This window comes from Piliocolobus tephrosceles, chromosome 4 (genome assembly GCF_002776525.5).
Source record: "Piliocolobus tephrosceles isolate RC106 chromosome 4, ASM277652v3, whole genome shotgun sequence".
NCBI classification, from domain to species: domain Eukaryota; kingdom Metazoa; phylum Chordata; class Mammalia; order Primates; family Cercopithecidae; genus Piliocolobus; species Piliocolobus tephrosceles.
Genome location: NC_045437.1, coordinates 128,475,586 through 128,498,751, shown reverse-complemented (window position 1 = coordinate 128,498,751; position 23,166 = coordinate 128,475,586). Strand labels below are relative to the sequence as shown.

The 23,166-nt window shown below is 36.7% G+C and overlaps 1 protein-coding gene across 16 annotated transcripts in view; it reads left to right on the top strand.

The window, feature by feature from the left end:
• Positions 1-15,497, top strand: part of GABRG2 (gamma-aminobutyric acid type A receptor subunit gamma2) — a 91,432-nt gene extending 75,935 nt beyond the window's left edge. For 7 of the 16 annotated variants that reach the window (XM_031935473.1, XM_031935478.1, XM_023218875.1 and 4 more), the window contains 4 exons: positions 1,745-1,897; positions 9,089-9,294; positions 11,714-11,737; positions 13,079-15,497. In XM_031935473.1, the coding sequence (XP_031791333.1) occupies positions 1,745-1,897; positions 9,089-9,294; positions 11,714-11,737; positions 13,079-13,354 (659 nt within the window). In that variant the 3' untranslated portion in view covers positions 13,355-15,497. The remainder of the gene's footprint in view (positions 1-1,744; positions 1,898-9,088; positions 9,295-11,713; positions 11,738-13,078) is intronic. The other 9 variants (XM_031935479.1, XM_023218877.1, XM_031935470.1 and 6 more) reach the window with 4 other exon arrangements.
• Positions 15,498-23,166: the final 7,669 nt, after the last annotated feature.

The window sequence follows — 23,166 nt, the reverse complement described above, 5'->3', positions numbered from 1 at the left end:
TTTCTATTTCAGCAGCTTTGCAGGGTATGGGGTGAAGCTGGAGACTGGGAAAGAAAAACTAGACTGAGTAGTAATAACTCACCCCTTTAAGTCAATCTTCTCTGCATGAGGCTTCTAGGGCATCTTATTTTCAAATCAGATTAAATCAGGCATGTAAGTAGGGAAACGTAGGCACAAAGCCAACTAATCAAGCTGAAAGATATGATTTGAATTTAATTATCTATGCATTTTAGAGCAAAATATAATTTAGCAAAGAAAAAAGAAGCAACATTTGAAAAGCTATCTCATTTATTCATCCCACATTGTGAGTGCAGATACAATATTTGAAACTGATATTCTCTAAGAGTATTTTAAAAAGGTGTAGTAACTGGGATATGTTTCTGTAGTATATTTTCTGAGTTCAAAAATTAAAATGCTTTAAAATTTTACTTGGGATAATTCAAAATGAACGACGTGGAATTTTAACAGCAATTTATGCATCATGACTTTAAAAAGTCAGAGACTTCAAACTGTGTCACAATAAATTGTTCTCATGCACAGCTACATGGTTATTCCTTTATTCTTTTAGGAATTTTTCTAAATATATTCTCTGGATTATTTACATAAATTTTGCTTTTTTTTTTTTTTTTTGAGCAGGAGTCTCACTCTGTTGCCCAGGCTGGAGTGCAGTGGCCGGATCTCAGCTCACTGCAATCACCACCTCCCGGGTTCACGCCATTCTCCTGCCTCAGCCTCCCGAGTAGCTGGGACTACAGGCGCCCACCACCACACCTGGCTAATTTTTGTATTTTTAGTAGAGATGGGGTTTCACCTTTTTAGCCAGGATTGTCTCAATCTCCTGACCTTGTGATCCGCCCACCTCAGCTTCCCAAAGTGCTGGGATTACAGGCGTGAGCCACCGTGCCTGGCCAAATTTTGCTTTTTAATTCAAATGTTCCATAATGTATCTTCTTGATTTTTAGAGAATTTTATCTGTAGAATTTATAAAGGCATGAATTCATTTGCACAATTACTTGACAAATGTTACTGAATTCCTGTTTGGAGTCATGCAGAATGCTAAGTACTAGCATTTGCAATGGTGGGCTTACATGGGCACTGTTTGTGGACTCACGCAGATAAAGTCCAGTAGGGGGAGAGACACTGCAAAAATCACTGCACAAATGAATGAAGATTTAAAATTTAAAGTAACTGCTATGAAGGAAAACCATATGATTCAATTAACATATGAAAAAATGTCTCATCATAGAAATTTAGTTATAAATTTTGAGTAAAATGTTCATTTATTAGTGTCAAGCACCACGATATTCCTGTCTGGTTTTTATAAAGATTTTGTCCTAAGAAATAAGAGGAAATTGTTACAAAACCGAGAATGAATTGCAGACAAGATATGCACAATGTAGAAATACTGTTCCCTGCCCTCCTCACCAAACAAACATTTTTATAAGGTTTGTGAAGTAGGAAGAGAGGACGTCAGAAAGCACAGAAAGAAGAAAATATATCAGTATGCTAAAAATGTTTCCTTCCATCTAGTAGACAAATTGCTTCTAAAAGAGTCAGGATTCAGTTCAGGTTGTGTTTCGTTTTTGTTTTTTAACCCAAGTGGGCAAAAATAGTTTTCAACATACCACTTGTAGAAAACTCTTAATTTAAATGTGTGTGCATGACCATTGAATTTATGCTTATTTTAAAATGCTTTCCAGTGATTGATAAAGGGTTGTATGGTGCTATCTTTGTTCTGTTCCAGGAGATTATGTGGTTATGTCTGTCTACTTCGATCTGAGCAGAAGAATGGGATACTTTACCATCCAGACCTATATCCCCTGCACACTCATTGTCGTCCTATCCTGGGTGTCTTTCTGGATCAATAAGGATGCTGTTCCAGCCAGAACATCTTTAGGTGAGACATGTTTGTTTAGGTTGCAGTTTCTCAAGGCAAGTGGCAAATACAAGTAATTTCTACTTCCATTTTTATGTTGATCTGCTTTAAATTTAGCCTGCAATTGCATAGAAATACCATCAGTTTCATGTTCAAGAGAATTGGCGTTTTTTAAAATAGTGTTTAAGGTTTCCTACTTCTGCAGTTTGGTTATCCTTAGTTACCTGGATAGGTTTTCTTGAGTAACTTTTCTTAAGAAATTTTAGTTAACTAGTTTTTAAAAACTGTTTTAATATTAACAGATGGGTTTGTTTAGGTCTCTGGGTCATATGCTGAAGCTGCTTGCACCAGCTCATGAAAGCTGATTGTGTTTCCCTCTTCCCAACTTGGTATTCAATGGTGTCACGCTGATAATGTGAAATCAGCCAAGGAGTACGTATTAAGAACATGGAAACAATAAAAATCAGGGCCTTCTATTTTCTAGAGTTAATTGTTACACATTTATCAGCACACCATTGACTTTTGGCTATTTGCCACATGAGTAATTATTGGGATAACATTTGAAGTAATTGGCTCTTTACAGAAGAGCCATGGAAAAAAATATTTTTGAGAAAACATATTTACCTGTGAAATTTTGGGGGGGGAAGCGACTCTTAAGATTATTTGCAATTGCTCAATCTAATATATATGGCGATCTTTGTCTTGAATTTTCACATCTTCTTCTTCACATGGGGAAGAAGACTCACACAGACTAAAACAAAGCCCAACATGTGAAACTTTTTAAAACCTGAACTAAAACTAAAGCTTGTGAGAGGTGAATAAAATTCAATACCCTTTCATCAGCTATGTAAAACCTAGAACCACATCTCTTGCTGACTGTCTAAAGAGTCAGTAGGGTGTAATAGCTAGGAAATTGGGTTTTGAAGTCCCACAGATGTGGGCTTGACATCCCACATTTAGTATAACATTAGAATGTCATTTAATCTCTAATTCACAGTTTCCTCATATATAAAACATGTATAATTTCCTGCACCTAACTTATGGGGTTCTACTAGGGTTAAATAAAGTATTTGATGCAAATTGCACATAACAAAGTAAAGCCTCAGAAATGTTGGCTACTATAATCATTTTCTGACAAAATGGTCTCTACTAAGTTATTAAGCTGAGGGCAGAAGTGATTAGTGGGGGAAAAAAGACATCATTTGCATATCTGTCCTCTTCCAAACCTAATTTAGTTTCCCATCTGTTTCAAAAGAAAGTTATTTTGATTTTTCCTGTTATATGTGGTACTTTGTGTTACAAGTACTTCTCAAAAATTAAAATATCTTGTTTAATGCTACATGCTGAAACAAACCCCAAATACGTTGAGCCTATTACTTTAGGACTCTTACTTGTCACTGTAAACTGATATATACTGCATTACATGCTTCTATGTCTCTCATCAGAATGTCAGTCTTGCACATCTCTAGTACAGTGCCTGGAACATGACTGGTACCTCAAATCATTGTTCAATTAATGTATACACTTATGAATGGATGGAGCAAATACATTGACGTATTCCAATCCACCCACTTCCCAAACACATTTTAAGGATGAGATTTCCAATCAGTCTCTCCTCTTGAAGCCTGGATTCTTGCTGGCCAAAATCTCTCTCATGACTCTTTGGGTAGCTCATTTAACCCACTCAGTAAATGAGTATTCACTGGCAAAGGGTTATGGTGGAAGAAAGGATCAAAGGGAGTGAGTTTTGGAATGAGCGAGAGGCCCTTGAGCAAATAGCAGACAAGTGCTTCTATTTGTTTATAATTTGTGAGTCAGGAATGCTCAATATTGTCTCTATGTCTTTTCTATTCTTCACAACACTTGCATGTAGAAGTTGCTGTAATGATCATTATTATCACAGTTTTTAGAGCTGAGCTAAGGAAGCAGAGTTGTTGCAAGGTTTGATGACATACACAAAGTCACAACATAAGGAAACAGTAGATCTGCCTCTCAGCTGATGGGACATAGGTTTGCTCTGGGTAGGAGGCCTTGTTGAAGGCCAATTGTAGGTACAGATGAGAAGCAGAGCTGAGCCAGTTACTCTATTTTAACTTTGCTGTCTCACTTTTCTAGATCAGTGCTCCTTAAATTTAATTGCACATTTAAGTCACTAGAGGACTTTTTGAAGTGCAGATGCCTTAGTTCAATTCCAAGAAATGCTTATCTAATGTGTTTAGAACATGACTTAGGTGTTAGGATTGAAAACCAAGCAAACAAAACATCCCCAGGTGATTCAAATGTGCAGTCACCTTTTACAACCCTGCTCTAGATTTCATTGAGTCCCATTACTTTTTCCAATGTTTACAATCCAGACTTAAATGAGATGACCTTAAGCACATGCAGACCTTAAGCTTCTTGCCACAGAACAGTTAGGCCATGTTGTTTGATGAGCAAGATAAATTTATCCACGTGACTCAGAGATAGTGGCTGTTTTCTGAGCACAGAGTCCTAGAGTATGGGTAGCCATCATCTTGGAGCATATAAAAGTGAAGGTAGTTTGGTTCCCAGGTGGTAGTTGGTGAGGTGTATTTCTGGTGTAGTGACAATGAATGAAATGAAAATACCATTTGGTATTTTTCACCCAACTGATTTGAGGTGAGGTAACATCCCTGAAGAGCTTACTTCATGGCAAGACTGGAGGAACTGGTAAAAGCTATGGATATATTTCATCTACCCCAGGTAAGAGAAGTCTAACTTATTTACTTATCAAAATGGAAGCTGTCTTATTGTTGGTTGAGGAGCCAATATAAACCATCCCTGCTCTGCTTCTCACTATTGACGTCACCGTAGTCTCTTTCCTGTGGCTCCATGCAGAGCCCTGAAAATATCCTAAGGAATTTGTTCAAGAGTCTACTTCTACATGGCTGTGATGAATGTCTATGTAGCCTAAATAACATTTTCCCAATTTGCTGGATCAGTATTCAATTTGCATGTCAGAATTTGTTTCTTCCAAATTATCACATGCCACATTTAAAAGAAATTAACTCATCTATAGTACCTACCATAAATACTGACATTTTCACTTGTCAAGGGTCAAGTATGGCCTCAGGCCTGATTGTAAAATGAAGGCTACAGTGCCAATTTAGTTTTTCAGTCCTCTGCAAAAATATCAGTTGTGATTAGGTACAATGAGGAACTTACATGAATTAATGCACAGACAACCTAATTAAATGTTTTTTAGTTTAAGAAATAGAACTTTCTTTTCTAAAATAAATACTATCAATATCTAATATTTATTGGGATTTTACTAGGTATTGGTACTTTACACACATTTTTAAATATAATCTTCACAAGAGACTTATAAGGTTCCCCATCATTATCACCACCACTCCCAGTTTGTAGATGAGGATCTCAAACCTCCCTAAGGTTCTACCATGACAACATGGAAGATGCCAGGCCCATATTACCTCCCCAGTCAGGAATCTACAATAGGTCCCATCTGTCTGGCATTTCATTCCACGTATTTTTCATGTATTTATGGAGCTAAAATAGTGTGGTTCAGAGCACAGCATTTGAAGTCGGGCTGCCTAGGTTTGCATCTCATCTCTACCACTTTTTACCGTGAACAAATTTTTATTCTTCCAATGCTCAGTGTTTGTTACCTGTAATAATAATAATACTACATACATTATAGAATCATTATGAGGATCTTGTGAGATAATAGAGAGAAAGTGCTTGACACAGTACCTGGCCAAAGGAAAAGATCATTAAATCTTAACTACTGTTCTTTGCAATCAAAAATATCTCCCAAAAGTCATAATTATGGATTCCTATTATCAAATGTAGATTGAGCATCTTTGATCTTTCATGTATATACTATGCATTGATTCATTGTTTCACACATTCATTGAACAAACATTTATTGAGTCCCAGCATGATACTCCACTGCATTAAGACAGATTCTGTTGTTGTAGAGTATACAGACCAGAAAGGGAGAATGGTTATTACATAATCAGTAATAGTATAGAAAAGAGCCGATGGTATTTACAAACGTAGTTCACTTGATCACCTCTTTCCTCTATTAAAGGCTACCCTTCCTCTATGGTTATTTCAACCAACACTAGTCTTTCCACTCTCTGGAATTTCATAACACAGTATGTATTTAGTAAACTTTCTTTTTTTTTTTTTTTTTTTTGAGGCGGAGTCTCGCTCTGTCGCCCGGACTGGAGTGCAGTGGCTGGATCTCAGCTCACTGCAAGCTCCGCTTCTCCTGCCTCAGCCTCCCGAGTAGCTGGGACTACAGGCGCCCGCCACCTCACCCGGCTAGTTTTTTGTATTTTTAGTAGAGACGGGGTTTCACCGTGTTAGCCAGGATGGTCTCGATCTCCTGACCTCGTGATCCACCCGTCTCGGCCTCCCAAAGTGCTGGGATTACAGGCTTGAACCACCCCGCCTGGCCTAAACTTTCATATTAAGTTACACTTAAATGACCTAAGAGAACCACATGGTTCTTGGAAATGTAGCTAAACCCTTCAAAAACGGCTCAAAGACTTGAACAATTAGGAAGATAACAGCAATTTTATTTCCTCTTACTTATCCTTTCTTCAAGAGTGTTTTTGCTTTTCTCAGTTTTCTTCGAAGCATATTCTACCAGTTACCTACTTATTAGAGAGTAAAAAGCTTTACCTCTTTTCCTGTATGACACTGGTGCTTTTCTCAGTATCTTCCTCTTCTCTTGCCCTCCAAGTCTCTCTACCTCTTACTTTCTTCCTTTCCTTCCTTTCCTTCCTTCTTTCCTTCCTTTCTTTTCTTTCCTTCTTTCTTTCTTTTTCTTTCTTTCTCTTTCCTTCTTTCTTTCTCTCTCTTTCTTTTCATCTTTCTCTCTCCTTTCTTTCTTTCTTTCTCTTTCTTTCTTTCTTTCTTTCTCTTTCTTTCTTTCTTTCTTTCCTTCCTTCCTTCCTTCCTTCCTTCCTTCCTTCCTTCCTTCCTTCTTTCTCTTTCTTTCTTTCTTTCTTTCTCTCTCTTTCTTTCTTTCTTTCCCTCCTTCCTTCCTTCCTTCTTTCCTTCCTTCCTTCTTTTTCTCTTTCTTTTTCTCTCTCTCTTTCTTTCTCTCTCTCTTTCTTTCTTTCTTTCTTTCTTTCTTTCTTTTCTTTCTTTCTTTCTTTCTTTTCACAGAATTTTCACTCTTGTCATGCAGGCTGGAGTGTAATGCCACGATTTCAGCTTACTGCAACCCCCGCCTCCCAGGTTCAAGTGATTCTCCTGCCTCAGCCTCCCGAGTAGCTGGGATTACAGGCACCCGCCACCACGCCCAGATAATTTTTTGTATTTTTAGTAAAGACGAGGTTTCCCTGTGTTGGCCATACTGGTCTCGAACTCTTGACCTCATGATCCGCCCACCTTGACCTCTCAAAGTACTGGAATTTCAGGTGTGAGCCATCATGCCCGGCCCGACCTGTTTCTTTTGAAGTTTCCCTAGCACTTCCGTTTGACACAGGAGAATCTGACTGTGCCCTAGAAGTCTCTTGGTTAGCAGTAATAGTCATGATTGCACATCATTAAATGATGCAAACGTTATTTTCCTTTCTGTCCCCTGTAAGAAATATAAATAACAAAACTTGGTAAAGGTGTGGGATTATTGCTTTTAGAGTGCAAAAAGATGCTTCCACTCAGGATTAGAAATGCTGAACTAGAATTGTAGAATGGTAAGCTAGGTGAACCTTCAAAGAGTTAGTACCACAGATGAGAAAACTGAGGCCTAGAGTGTTAAGATGACTTAAGTTGCTATAGCAAGTGCTAGAACCTATTTGAATATTGAATCCATGTTGCCTTTAGTATAAATAACACAACTTTTACATAGGAGATCTCCTCATCCTTCTCTGGTTGATAAATGTAGGTTGTCTTGACATTGTTCCCTGTCACTAAACAATCACTGGAGAGGAAAGGTTGGGATAGATGCTGTTGTATAATTAGTAAAGTAAGAGTTTTGAAATCAGACATGTAATTTCTGTGTTCAATTCTGTCTGCTACTTACCAACTATTGGATGAGGTACTGGTCCTTTAGCCTTGTTCTTCTGATCTACACATTCAGAATGAAAATACTTGCTGTGAAGATTCAAAGGAACAATGTATATGAAGTGCTTATCATTGCACTTGTCAGAAGGAAGCTTTCAGTAAATATTACTTATTATGTTACTTCTGAGATACTTATTTTAATCCCATAATAATCTAAAAAGAATCCATCAATCAGAGCATGCCACTTACACATAACCCACCTCCTCTATTTAACATCTTTGAATAATTTCTCCTTGCACTTGGAACAAAATGTAAACTGTCTGCATGTGCCACATTTTATAACTTCCTTTTTACCAAAATAATCTTAAGTCCCTTGTCCCTCCCCAGGTGCCAGGTCTTCTAAAAATTTAAAAAACAGACAAGATTTCTCTTTCTCAGAACCCTCCATTAATCAAATAATAATCAAAAGGTTAGTTTCTTCTTACGTTTTAAGCTTTACTTTAAACATCAACTCCTTAAAAAAGTCTTCTCTGAGACTTCCATCTAACTAGATTCTCACCATCCCTAAGTTCTCCATGGCACATACCATAATGTGACATTATACTTTTCTTTGCTGACATGATTCACAGTGTATCTCTCTCACTAAAATATAAGTTACATAAAGGTCAGACCAAATCTATTCATCAGTGTTTGTCATTTCAACTGATACATAGTAGACAGGCAATAAATATTTGTAAATAAAGTGAATTAATTCCACTTATACCTCCTTTTCCATTGTTGAAACTGCCCATCAGAAGTCATGAAACAAGGGCCGGGCACGGTGGCTCAAGTCTGTAATCCCAGCACTTTGGGAGGCCGAGACAGGAGGATCACAAGATCAGGAGATCGAGACCATCCTGGCTAACACGGTGAAGCCCCGTCTCTACTAAAAAAAAACATACAAAAAACTATCCGGGTGAGGTGGCGGGCGCCTGTAGTCCCAGCTACTCTGGAAGCTGAGGCAGGAGAATGGCGTAAACCCGGGAGGCGGAGCTTGCAGAGAGCTGGGATCCGGCCACCGCACTACAGCCTGGGCAAGAGAACGAGACTCCGTCTCAAAAAAAAAAAAAAAAAAAAAAAAAAAGAAGTCATGAAACAAGTGTAGTTTCACGAGTGACTCAGTTACCCAGTTTGCTTATGCAATCATATGACCTGATTTATTGCACCTCTCTTCAGGTATCACCACTGTCCTGACAATGACCACCCTCAGCACCATTGCCCGGAAATCGCTCCCCAAGGTCTCCTATGTCACAGCGATGGATCTCTTTGTATCTGTTTGTTTCATCTTTGTCTTCTCTGCTTTGGTGGAGTATGGCACCTTGCATTATTTTGTCAGCAACCGGAAACCAAGCAAGGACAAGGATAAAAAGAAGAAAAATCCTGTATGTATCATTTCCCATTGGGACCATTGAAATTTTTATGATTTTGGTTTAGTTTGTTTTCATTAGCCTATCTGCAGGCTAAGGCTCAGCAGTTGGGGCTCTAAGATGAAAACAGAATATATGAGTTTGGCCAGGCCATAATGACTCATTTATGGTCATTAGTTACTTGAGAGAGACTCAAGTCTGTTTCTATTTTTCTCTCTCTGTCAGAATTTTTATGCAAATATAGTTACCTGCTCTCTATTTTGTGGAGACTAAAGCCATTGTTGAGAAATGCAACCTTTTTCTAGTTGCTATTATTCCAGGTTTCACTGATTTTTTGAGATGGGGTGTCGCTCTGTCGCCCAGGCTGGAATGCAGTGGCAGGATCTCGGCTTACTGCAACCTCCGCCTCCTGGGTTCAAGCAATTCTCCTGCCTCAGCTTCCCGAGTATCTGGGACTACAGGCACACACCACCATGCCTAGCTAATTTTTGTATTTTTAGTAGAGATGAGATTTCACCATATTGGTCAGGCTGGTCTGTAACTCCTGACCTCCGGTGATCCACCTGCCTTAGCCTCCCAAAGTGCTGGGATTAGAGGCGTAAGCCACTGCGCCTGGCCACGATAATATTATTAAATTACTGATGTTTTAAATTAAAACTTCCATCTAAGGCATTCCACTAGGAAGCTATAAGGTCCTTGAAGTTTCAAGGGTGACTATATTTTTGCAAATGATTTAGTGTGTGTGGGGGGGTGGAGTTTGTGTATTGTCACTAGAGAATTTCTATTTGTTTCATTCTCGAAAGGTATCTTTTTGCTTTTAAAACAAGTGATTTACTATTATATGGGCAAGTTAGTTAGCTTCTTTGTGTTTATATATATATATATATATATATAAAATTTAAAAACACTTGTCTTGTGGGACTGCTATGAGAAATAAATGTGACAATGAAGGGCAGAAAAACGAAACCCAAAATATTACATAGTACACGACACATGAATGTACTTAACATTAGTAGTTGGTGATGATAGTTGATTTTGATGATTTATACACTTACCAGCCTGGATTGATTTCAGTGTCACGATTTGAAAACGGGGAAGATGACTTCTACTTGCCACCAAACTTTAAATAGTGAGGATGAGGCACAAACACAAATGCCTAAAGCAACTGTTTTTTATTGTGAGTGTTGAGGAGAGCACATAGCTACCCATTTACACACCTGAACAAAGTGGCTGGCTCATAGAACTCCCCTTGAAAGTTAAGGTCCATTCCCTTCCAAGATATGGGCAAAGAGAATCACCTGACTATCCTGGATCCTGGTCTTCTGCTTTGAGAGCCATAATAGTCTCTAGCTATCCAACACAGAGACTTTGGAGGTTGAATGGTAAGGAGGGAATTTAGCTGATTCTAGGTTGTATTCCGATGCAGCTCCAGAAACCCAAGTGAAATGCTGCAAGAGTAATGTGTTTATTTGAATGTAAGATTTTGAAACATGTAAAGAAACATCATTATTCTTGATTTAAAAATAAAATGCCTGTCTTTAATTGCTCAAATATTTACAATGCTTTATGCAGTCCTTCCCTTCCCTGTCTGTTTTGCCTCTCTCTGACTTTCCATTTTCTCTATCCTTGTTTTATTTTCCTTGTTGTGTTGTTTTTGTTTGTTCCCTCTTGTTCACTTTCCATTTCACTCTCCCTCAAGAAGGTGGTTCTACTGAGAGTTGGCATATTACCTGCCAGGTATAACAAGGACATGAGGACTGACTTTCAAACAAGTTCTGATGAGTCCCTTGGAAAAAACCCCTTGGCACTCTCTGTCAGCTAGGCCATTGCAGTGGATTTTGTTGCAAAGATGAGGCAGATTCCTTTATTCAGGGTCATGGAAATGGCAGAAGAAGACAAGGCAGAGGAGAACAGGATAAGAAAATTGAGAAAATGAAATTACCTGAGAATTTCATGCACTTCCTTTTAGGCAATTAGATGATTTATCAGAGCTAGCAAGAAAATAAACTGGGAATGAGAAGCTGAAAGTTTATTTTCCTGTTTAATATGCCTTTTGGATAGTTGTGTCAAGACTCACCTATTAAATTATCCTTGATGATAATCAGAAAATAGAATCATGGTATTTTTAAACAGGGGAACCAGGCAATAGAAAACTTCCTCACAGTTGAACAACTCTGGCTTCTTCAGTCAAATAATTGTAGATTAATTTCTTAAAAATTTCACTAGTAATTGCAAAATGACACTTAACTTTAAGCAAATACTTTATCCCAAGCTCAGAACTCTCCTTCTGTGTTTATAATTTCAGTTCATTTCACTTACTATGTTTTCAAAATGTACTTTTAATTTATCTTGTCTCTCTCTTTTTTTCCTTTTCTTTTTGTCTCCTTTTTATGAAAAACAAATGCAATTCTCTTTTCTGTCTACACACCCAAAGCTTCTTCGGATGTTTTCCTTCAAGGTATAATGTTTTTGGAATGGAAATTCACTGCATGCAACTGCTGAATTTAACTATCAATGCTTACATGGTGTTTTATTTTGTTTTATGAGTAGACGTTTAAGCATTCTACTAGAGATAATATGTTGGAGAAAGTTCTATAGACTTCTAGAGTTGATTCAGCAACTATACACTAATTCACATAGGTTTTCATCTTATGCCAAGCTGAAAAGCTATAATCCTTATGAGCTGTCATAGGTAAAGAAGGCTGGTTTATCCATCAAAGCCAAAATGAGCTTCCTCTTTTGGATGAAAATGGGATTGAGTCTTACTGGTTACACCTACTAAGTTTGTACTCTTTTAAAACTAAAATTTAACTCTGTAAATCTTAATTCAAAATGGATTTGTTCATTATTGTTTTGTAAACTTAATGATTTCTGTTTTTCTGAACTCTACCTGTAAGTTCTGTAAGAACAATATTCTTTTTGACAGGCTTTGAGTTAAAATATCCATTCCTTATTTCCAAAGTGATCCCTGGGCCTGTTGGCTCTACCATAATACGTTGCAATGAGATTTCTATTTAAATATAATAGCTGATTCCATGATGTTAGAATTTCTGTTTACATTATCCTAAAACTAAATCATCCAAATTAACATTAAATGTATCATATAGTTGTATAGAAATTTACTAACTGATCTAGCAGGAAATTTGCCAAGTAGTAACATTCTTTTCTCAACTTCCGTTCACATGTAGGTAAACATTGTTGGCATTCTTAAGCTTATAGATGGTGAATATTAGGAAAAGTATCATAGTGCTTTAAAACATAAGCCATACCTTTGTGGATAAAATCAGGAGAATTCTATATTTATATAGATTTTAACATTTTCTATTAACAACATTTAATACATTTGCTCAGTGTAACGGGTTTTCTATTTGCCTATAACTAAGCATGACACAATATTTGATTTCAGAATTGATGCATTTTTATTTATCTGTTCTACTCACATGCAGCACCATTAAATGCATTCATGTAACCAACTTCACATCTAATAGTTACTAGAATAAGACTCCATGTAGTTTTATTTAAATCTTTAACTTTGAGTTCTTTTGGTGTTCAATCTCCTTGCTATAGCTATTAGCTTGATGATATTATTTTCAGCTGCACTGCTTAAGCTCAAAATTTGAAATCTGCAAATGTGCTATCTTTCTAAGTTCAATTTTACCATTGTAGATCATGATGTCATAGCAATTTCCTGAGTACCCATATTCAGATTCATCATCACATTGGTGACATTGTGGAAAAACAGACTAGGATCTCTCAAGAACAACTAACTGATCCCTCTCCTTCCCTACCCTCATCCCAGGCCCCTACCATTGATATCCGCCCAAGATCAGCAACCATTCAAATGAATAATGCTACACACCTTCAAGAGAGAGATGAAGAGTATGGCTATGAGTGTCTGGACGGCAAGGACTGTGCCAGTTTTTTCTGCTGTTTTGAAGATTGTCGAACAGGAGCTTGGAGACATGGGAGGATACATATCCGCATTGCCAAAATGGACTCCTATGCTCGGATCTTCTTCCCAACTGCCTTCTGCCTGTTTAATCTGGTGTATTGGGTTTCCTACCTCTACCTGTGAAGAGGTATGGGTTTTATTGATATGGGTCTTTTCACTGAGTCTCATGGAGAGATGTCTGTTCTAAGTCCACTTAAATAATCCTCTATGTGGTTGATCTGAATTTGTTTCTATGTCCAAACCTGGTAAATTTTATAATGTCATATTGTTTGTGCCCAGCCCTCCTTTGGTTAGTGTACTTTGAACTTCGATGTTTGCTGTGTTTCAAACCTGCAAGGCAAAGTAAAATTAGAGCAAGAACATTCAAACCAAATAATATATTTTTCAGCTACAGCAAATGAAACAGTGAAAGCCCTGACTATTTACAGTAGTGGTATCCTTACTAGATTCATAATGCAATTAGATAGAAAAGGTCCAAAACTGTACCCTATGTTCACTCCGGGTCAAGTTGTGATAAATTTGATCCCAATAGAATACCTCTCTCATTTAAGAAAAATCACAATTCACTTTAAATATGAAAGCCTAGTCCAGAAATCTATTACGCCTTTATCTCATAATAGGAAGAAAATTTCCTCCACATTCATGTACAATGATGTAAATATTTCAATAACTTAGAATGCTTCAAGTTTAGTGCATGCATCTCTTTAGATCCAAAATAAATGGATTGAAGTTATCATCCTATTGTCTTTTATTTTGTGTCCTTGGGCTATAAAAGAATCCTGAATGTAATTATAAGGATTTGGGTTTGGAAATGGAGGGAGTAATTTTCATTGCCTTCTCCCTCATGCATGAAGATTCGAACAGCTTATTTTTTCCTTGTATTACATATTACAACACTTTAAGTAAAATATAGACTGAATAATCAACATTTGCCACCTCTAAATATGCCCAATTTCATAACTAGAGTATAAAGTAATTGTTTGTGCTTGCCGCTATTTTTTTCTTCCTTTTAGGATGATAGATCATAACAGAACTTATTCTCCATCTCAAGATCTGCTTCTAGTGATTGTGAGTGCCTTGTGGGCAGAATCCTTGTCATTTCCTCTTTGGGTCCGTAGCACCTTGCATAGTGCCTGGCACATAGTTGGTGCTCAATAAATACGGTTTGAAGTGAATTGCCCTCACATGCTTCTGGCAAATCTCTGTGCTGGCCTGAAACCAGTGATTCATCTTCTCACATAGGTGTTGTCAAGTGATATTTGATTTTGTAAAAATAACCAGTAGGATCCAAAGAACTTTAGCTATTTATGTTCATCTTCAAAAATTCATTTTAGGCAAAGTCCATACTCCTTTTAAAACAATATTTATGTCCTATGTTTGTGTATAGAGATGACTCTACTAGGGCATAATTAGAGTTTGTGTATTATTTTTCCAGGTTTGGGGATGAGTCGGTCCTTACCCATCCACAATTTTGTTTGTGAACTTATAACAGGAATAAGCAAAATTCATACCTGACTAGTGTTTGGAATGTAGTATTCTGTGCGAAAAAGTACTGAAGATTAGATTTTAAAAACAGAAAAAAAAAAAATGAATGACTTACATAGAGGTTGAGCCAATGACTGTGGTCTCCTTAGATTATATTGTAATTAAACAAAGCAATTTCTCCAGACTTAAAACATGATGAGTTGAGCTCTATCTTCACGTATTCATCCTGAATTCTTATTTTTCTAAAATAGCACCCTTTGTTAATTATTTTTATGGAAATTATTACTGTTATAATTAAGTCATAGCTAGTATAACTTTACAGATAACCTAAAAAGAATAGAAGAGAGAGCAGCTCTGTCAGTATAAAACCATGTAAAGTCATCATCAAGTCATCTGGATGAATCTTGAAACACATTTAGCTGCCAGTTTTACAAACCTTTAATATATCAGTGCTCCAGTATATAACCTCAAACAAATGTAAATAGAATGAATTATTTTCTTGTTTTGAATTGTCAATATATTAAATGTTGACTCTTTGGGAGAGTTGTTGGCAAGTTTCATTGGTGAGAAACATGTTATTGTCAACTTGAAATGTGTTCTGTAATGGGGACACTACAAAAAGCTAGCTTTCCAATGTGTGCATAGTATTGGCAATATGAATATATATTATATATAATCTAATACTTATTATAAGCTGCTCCCTGTCTATGTATTTGGAAACCTTTTCACAAAGGGAATTGCCTAACATGTGGACTTTTACAATAAAAATGCTGCATTCTAATCCATGGTGGCATCTCGGTAGTCTGGTAGGACTGTTTGTCTTAGAGATTGTGACCTCTCTTTCCCGTCTCATTTCCCCAAATCCCCTGTCAGTGAGCTTTATTTGTGAGCTGTGTGACTGTGTTTTGCATGGCGGTACTCTTCACCTCAAAAAAAATTAAGAGAGGCATATGGGTTTTAGAGTGAAGAAGAAAGGCAGACATATAATAAAGTAAGTAAAAATTCAAGCCTTCTCTACCTCAAGAATTTTGGTGTGGTTAACATTAATTCCAGTGCCAGACAAAGTTGGAATCCCAGCTTTACTATTTACCAGTTGTTAGACAATTGTCAATTCAGCCTTTAGAATCCTCCATTAAAAATAATTTATGTATTGTTTATTTGTTTAGAGATAGGGTCTCCCTCTGTCACTCAGTCTGAAGTGCAGTGGCACAATAATAGCTCACTGAAGCTTCAAACTTCTGGGCTAAAGCATTCCTTCTGACTCAGCCTCCTGAATAGCTGGAACTACAGACACATGCCACCATGTCCGGCTAGAAGTCTCCATTTTAACAGCTATAAATTAGGTATACTAATGCTAACCTATGTAGTGACACTCAACAAATGGTCAAAAGCTCTCTCCCTCACTTGCAACGCCTTCTATGCACTGCTGTCATGCTCCCTTCACCCTATCAAACTAGCTTCCCTAATAGAATCCAACATTACACATATAAGCCTTTAAGTGACTCTACATCACTCTATTTTATTTTTAGGAAATATTTGCATTGCAAGTCTTTTAAACTGTATGTTGGAAATTCCAGTCTCATTGGAAAAAACTTACACATTACATTAGTTATTTTTAAGGCCAAAGAACTGTTATTCATACCCCCAAATCTACAAACATACAAAGTCAATTAGCCCTACTCCCGAGACAATGTCATGTTTTCTTGAAGTCTTTTGAAATTCTCCCAGGAATATAGTATGATCTTCACAACACAGTTGCCCTAACCATCCTCGGCCCCATTCTCTTGACCCTGCATGTCTTCCTGCATCTAATTTAAACATCTATTTCTCACCTTTCAAACTTATAAAAATATAGTTTTCACTTAGATGTTGTCTGCTGTCTAACTCAATGCCCTTAACTTTAGCTGTGTGCATATCTTTGTATGGCCTTCATTCCTTGTATTAAGTTTCAATATTATTCTGACTAGTAGCAACAATTTTTGTCTGCAATGAAGGTCAAATTAAGTTAACCAAATGATGTGGTCTTCAGGGATTATATAAAAAATTGCTATCTCTATGCTTTGTCACTGTGAATCTTTGTCAAAGGTGTAGAATATGGGGGCATGATGTAGACCAAGAGCTCAGCTATGTTTTTCAGTGCTCAGTGAACTGCCAAAAGTCACACAGCTAGTTAATGACAGATCAAGGGGTCATCTGAGCATCGCTCTTTCCACTGTGTCTCACAGTATTTCAGAATTTAGAAGTAAAATTCTGGAATATTTTATCTTTCTGTTAATATTTTAGGATCTGCCAAACTGCAGGATGCTTTCTTTCTTTGATCTAAACCTCACTTTGACTCATTTTATTGCAATGAGACAGGAATTTTAGAATACCTCATAACAGAAGGAAGTCAATGGGTTTTGTATTTATTTTATTCCTTCTCATGTAAAATGACCAATTGATATTTAATATTACCCATACTGCTTTCAGAATACTGTTTCAAAGAAACATCTAAACAACTCCAGACCTAGGGTTAGCATTTGTCCTTTAGGGTATGGGGCAGTACACAACCAAAAAGTTTCCATGGCTAGGATCTGCAGGTTCATTCATTCTACTATTTAAGCAAAGTGGTGGCAAGTGACCTAACTATTATGATTCTTTCTAAGGTTACAGATTATAGGGAAATTACAAAATCCAGTTGTAACTTTCTTCTGCCACATTTTGGATAATAAAGAAATAGTTTCCTCTAATTATGGTTTGTATAACTAATTGGAAAAGCAGAGGCTCTTGCTCTAGATTAATGGGGTTCAAATATCAGCCCTGTCAACTTTTGTCTGCCTCGGTTTTCTCACCTGAAAAATGGAGATAATACTGGTGTATATCTCAGACTTTATTATAAGGAGAAACTGAGTTAATACCAAAGAATTACTGGATGCTAGTAATTTTCCTCAGTAAGGATATGAAGGATTGTACCCAGAAAATACAGGGTACAAAGACCATATCTACTTTGCTTAAAAATATTGATCATCATTTGTGAGGACTCTCTTTTCTCATTAAAAAAAAAAAAAAAAGTCACTGGACGAGGGATAGAAATTTCAGTTAACATCTGGGGATTTCCAAATATTCCTATCTTGATGATATTCAGTTTCTTATGTAAATGAGGGAATTTGGCCCCTTTTTCTCCAGCAGGCTTTTATTCGACCACTTCTCTGCTATTTGCTATGGCCTGATGTTATTGATTACCATCTAACATTCTGACTCTATTAAACTATGTCTTATCTCCACACAGGTATCTTGGCTCATTTATGTTATTTCCTCCTTGAGACTTCTATAAAAAAGCACAATAGTCCTAGAATGTCTTTTCTGCTCAACAGATTCAACAGTCTCTAATTAAAGACTCTACCTGGTCTGTAAGGTCTTCCCAGTTTCACTAAAGTTCAATATGTTATTTTCTTTTATCTCTTCCAGTTCTTGATGTGACTTTCAAATGGCCTAATCCTAATGTTTATCTGAGTTAAATACTTACATTCATCCAATCCTCTTAGTAAACAAACATTAAATGAACAATGCTGTGACAAGAGTATATTATAAATAATTCACTATCAATTTGCATCTTAAATCATGATGGTCATCTTCTATCTCCATGCCTCTAATGGAACTGCACACAAGTAGTTGTAGATAGAATAAATCATTATTCTAACTGTGTGTGAAGTCAGAAAAAGGTTTCTCTGTATAAAAAGCATTCCTCTACATGTGAGGAGGTCCCTTCATGCTTAAAAGCCCCCTTTCTGTAATTACTAATAAAAATCCTATGGACTATTTGAAAACTATGTACATGTACATAACAATAGTGTTCTTAATCCATTAGCAAGAGTTAATCACTAAAATAGTATTTACCTTTTTATTTTTGTTTTCCTTCATATATATTTATAGCTGAGGGTTTTATATATATAAATATATGTATAACAATATATAAATATATATAACTATATATATAACAATGTGTATATATATATATATATATGTCTTCCTCTATTTTCATAGAATAAATCCCTAAACATAAGCTTTGCTGAATTAAAATGTGTAAGCATTTAACAATTAGAGTCCTGGCAGAAAACAAATGGTATACGCCAAGGAGTAACTGAAGAAAAATTAATGAAGGATTACTTAGAAAGATGTAGGCAAGGTTAAAGTCTACCAATTAAAGGATGGTTTAGTACAACGGATCTAGCAGCTATCAACTGAACTAGTTACCTATATCCATTGTAAAAATTACCATGAACTCAGTGACTTAGAACAACATAAATTCATTATCATAACGAATTTCAGAAGGTCAGAAATTTCAATGGCTGAAGTCAAGATGTGAGCAAAGCTGCATTCCTTCTGAAGGATTTAGGGGAGAATTAATTTCTTGACTTTTCCATGTTCTAGAGGCCTCTTGAATTCCCTGGCTTGTGGTTCATGTTCACCTTTAAAGCCAGCAACTACATCACTCAGTCCATTTCCTTCATCTTTCCTCTGGCTGTGACCTCAAGCCTCCTACTTACAAAGACCCTTGAGATTACATTGGATCCACCCAGGTAATCCAAGATCATCTTGTCTCTAGATCCTTAACCAGGCCTGCAAACTCCCTTTTACCACATAAGATATCATATGTACAGTTTGCAGGGATTCAAACAAGGACCTTTTTTGGGGACTTATTATTTTGCCTACCAGACCACCCCAGTCATTAAAGCACAAAAGGAAGGGACAGTTACAGGTCCCAGAAAAGCTGTAGAACAGGAGCTGTGACTTTAAACTAATACAGCCACTGCCCAACAGTGGCCAGTCAAGGAGAGAGTGTAGGAATAAGTAATCAGAATTCTCTCTTCTCCTAACTAAAGTATATCTAATTGGTCAAACCAAATGGAAACTAGTGGACAGGGAAATGCAGATAGAGTGCTCCAGAGGTCAGCCTCATGGGGCACAACATGTGATGAAGAACTTTGAAAAATGGATCCAGAGAAATGACTAGAAATGATCTAGAAAACCTAGAAATTAGGTTCAAAAATTAGCATGAGTGCTACAAAAGAAATCTTCTTTACTTGTACCCTACTTATATCATAACTTTCTGAAATAAAGAAGAAGTTTGGAGTTTTCAAATACATTTCTATGCCATGGAAAATGTAGTCTTTAAAAGTTATTATGCTGGAATATTACAGACCCATATATTTTATATTGGGTAATCTGTTCAATCTGAACAACTTTTCAACAGGCTTTAAAACGATAAAGCAAAAGCCTTTATACAACTACTTTCTGGAAGTTAATGTGGGTTAATAGACATGCCCTTCTGGTGAGTCCTGTGGCAAGGGTGCCAATTCAGTCAGTGATTTGCAGGCCACAGCACCCTTGAGCTATTTTCACAAAGGGTGGACCTTCTGAGCCAATATTCCTCCTCTGTTATTGCAGACCTTAAAAAGGGACAGGGCTTCTGAGTCACTGAGAGCCCAAGGGTACAATTCTATACTGGGTTCAAGGCTGAAAATAGCAAAACCACAGACCTATTTCTGTAAACACAATGACTGTAAGGACAATTAAAACTTAATTTGGACGACTTAACCTAAAGTGAAAACAGTAAACCATTTGGAAAACAGACTAGCTTAGTACTGACACTCTGAACATAGCCTCTTACAGTGTACAAGACTATGACTTTCTCATTGACAGCCTTCCCATCCTCTTGAAGTCATGGGGGAAACTGAGTCCTCATTAGGGCTACATTGTGGACCCTGTTGAACAAAAAAGAAGGACAATTTTACATGGCACTTAAATTTAGTTCTTCTCTTCTAAACCTCTATTGACTCTGTTTCTCGCCTTCATTCTTTCAATCTCTTTTTTTTCTTCAAAAAGACTTGATGTTGGCCGGGCGCGGTGGCTCAAGCCTGTAATCCCAGCACTTTGGGAGGCCGAGACGGGCGGATCACGAGGTCCGGAGATCGAGACCATCCTGGCTAACACAGTGAAACCCCGTCTCTACTAAAAAAAAAAAAGTACAAAAAACTAGCCGGGCGAGGTGGCGGGCGCCTGTAGTCCCAGCTACTCGGGAGGCTGAGCCAGGAGAATGGCGTAAACCCGGGAGGCGGAGCTTGCAGTGAGCTGAGATCCGGCCACTGCACTCCAGCCTGGGCGACAGAGCCAGACTCCGTCTCAAAAAAAAAAAAAAAAAAAAAAAAAGACTTGATGTTATTGTGAGGCATTGAAGATGTGATTCAATTCAATAAGTATGTTGAGTGCCTACCATATGCCTAGAACAGCACTATGCGTTGGCGATATCTTGGTAAAAATTATTGACTTAGGCCCTATCCTTACAGAATTTACAATATAATGCAAAAAGAGGTAAGAAATGTGAAATTAAGTGGGTGGTTAGTACTATTAATGCAGAGGTAAATATCTGATCATAAATACCTCATACCTCTCCAAATTCTATATATAAATGTATGGGGTAGGTTTAAGCTGATATTCTTCAATTAATATTAATAGATTTATTTCTTAGATATAGAAAATAAACCTATGAGGTAGTGGATCAGGTGGTTTCCTTAGGGCAATGCATTTTTCATTTTTAAAAATTGCTTGTATCTGCTAGAGGATTGAATCGGGTTTTTTTCATTATAAATGTATTTTCAGGCATGTGTATGAAATTACACAGGCAACATGTATTTCTTTGGAAAACACATTGCTTTTCAGGCACAGTGATCTTTTACCAAGGTACTAAACGACAGAGAATCGTAAAGTGCTCTCAGTGGTGTTTTACATTAAATAGTTGACCTCCCTAGTTTGGCACTGGGGAATTAGTACCAATTATTAACGTAACAAATTCCTGCTGCTACCATGAAAATTGGGGCTTTAAAACTTATATTGACCTATGATAAGCAATAATTGTACATTTTAAGCTAATATACATTCACCATGCATATCCACGCATTTGCAATATATATACTTGATGTAATATTTCTTGTAAAGCTATAGCTTCTCAAAGTGAGGGCCAAAGTTTACACTTCTAAATCTTTATTGCCTAACATAGTACCTGACCCATAGTAGCCACTTGAGAGATGAAGTTTTTAAAATACAGTCTGTCAAATGGATGCTATTTGACTGTTATTTGTGGTTTTTATTTAAAATACCCATTCTATGTTTTTATTTTAAGGAGGACTATATATATGTGTGTGTGTGTGTGTGTGTGTGTGTATGTTTATGTGTGTGTGTCTGTGTGTGTAGTCACCACAACATTCTAAAGCATCCTCTCACAAATCTTCCCGCAGAAGACTACCACTAACTTGATGAACATAATCAAAGGTAATCCTCAGATGTTAATATGAGAGTATCATCAAAGATGGTATCTACTGAAAACCCCCATGAAATTTAAGACAACTTACTGAGATTTGTTATTTAACAATTAACTATCAATGGCAACCAAGCGACTCAAATAGTTTTGAGGAGAAACAAGAAACACATTTCCTGAAATGAGATTTTCCCAGGTAAATTTTAACAAGGGTCAAGACTAAAATTACTTTCTTTCTTGATAAATAATATGGTTTGTATATTTGTTCTCTACAAATCTCATGTGGAAATGTGAACCCCAATGTTGGAGATGGGGCCTGGTAGGAGATTATTGAATCCTAAGGCAAATGTCTCATGAATGCTTTAGCACCAACCTCCTAATGATAAATGAGTTCTCACTCAACTACTTCACAAAATATCTGGTTGTTGTAAAAATTCTGGGACTTCCTCCTTCTGTATCTTGCTCCCTTTCTCACCGTGTGGTGTGCTGCTCCTGCTTCACTTTCTTCTATGAGTAAAAGCTCCCTGAGGTCTCACCAGAAGCCTAGCAGACCTCAGCACCACGCTTACTGTATAGCCTGCAAAACCATGAGCCAATTACACTTTTTTTCTTCATATATTACCCAGCCTCAGGTATTCCTTTATAGCAACACAAGATGGACTAATACAACAAGTTAGCAATTACTTATAATTGTCTTAATTTCTTTAAGCCCTCAGTGAACACAATTTGGAGAGTTTATTGTATTTTTTTGCATAATGTTTTAATATTTAATCCAAGGTAGAAAAATAAAAGGATGATAGTTTTCTGGTTATTCTGTTTAATGTCTACATCCTTCAAAAACTTATTTTGATGTTTTTATATACATTACACAAAATGTAAGAAATAGGTCATCTTTATGTGTTTATAGTGGGTGAGAGTAAGAGCAAGATCCAGGCCAAGAGCAAGATGAGATAATGAGGAATAAATAACACAATGGGGAAAGGATAAAGGAATTTATACTTCTCTGACCATTAATTCATTACTATTAGAAATAATTTAATCAGAATTCCAAATGTAATAATTTCTTCATATTGGGATATAATACTCTTATTTGCAAAAGTTATATTAGTCTTCATATTATCACTAGTAACACTTTGAGCACTTATATTTGTATTTG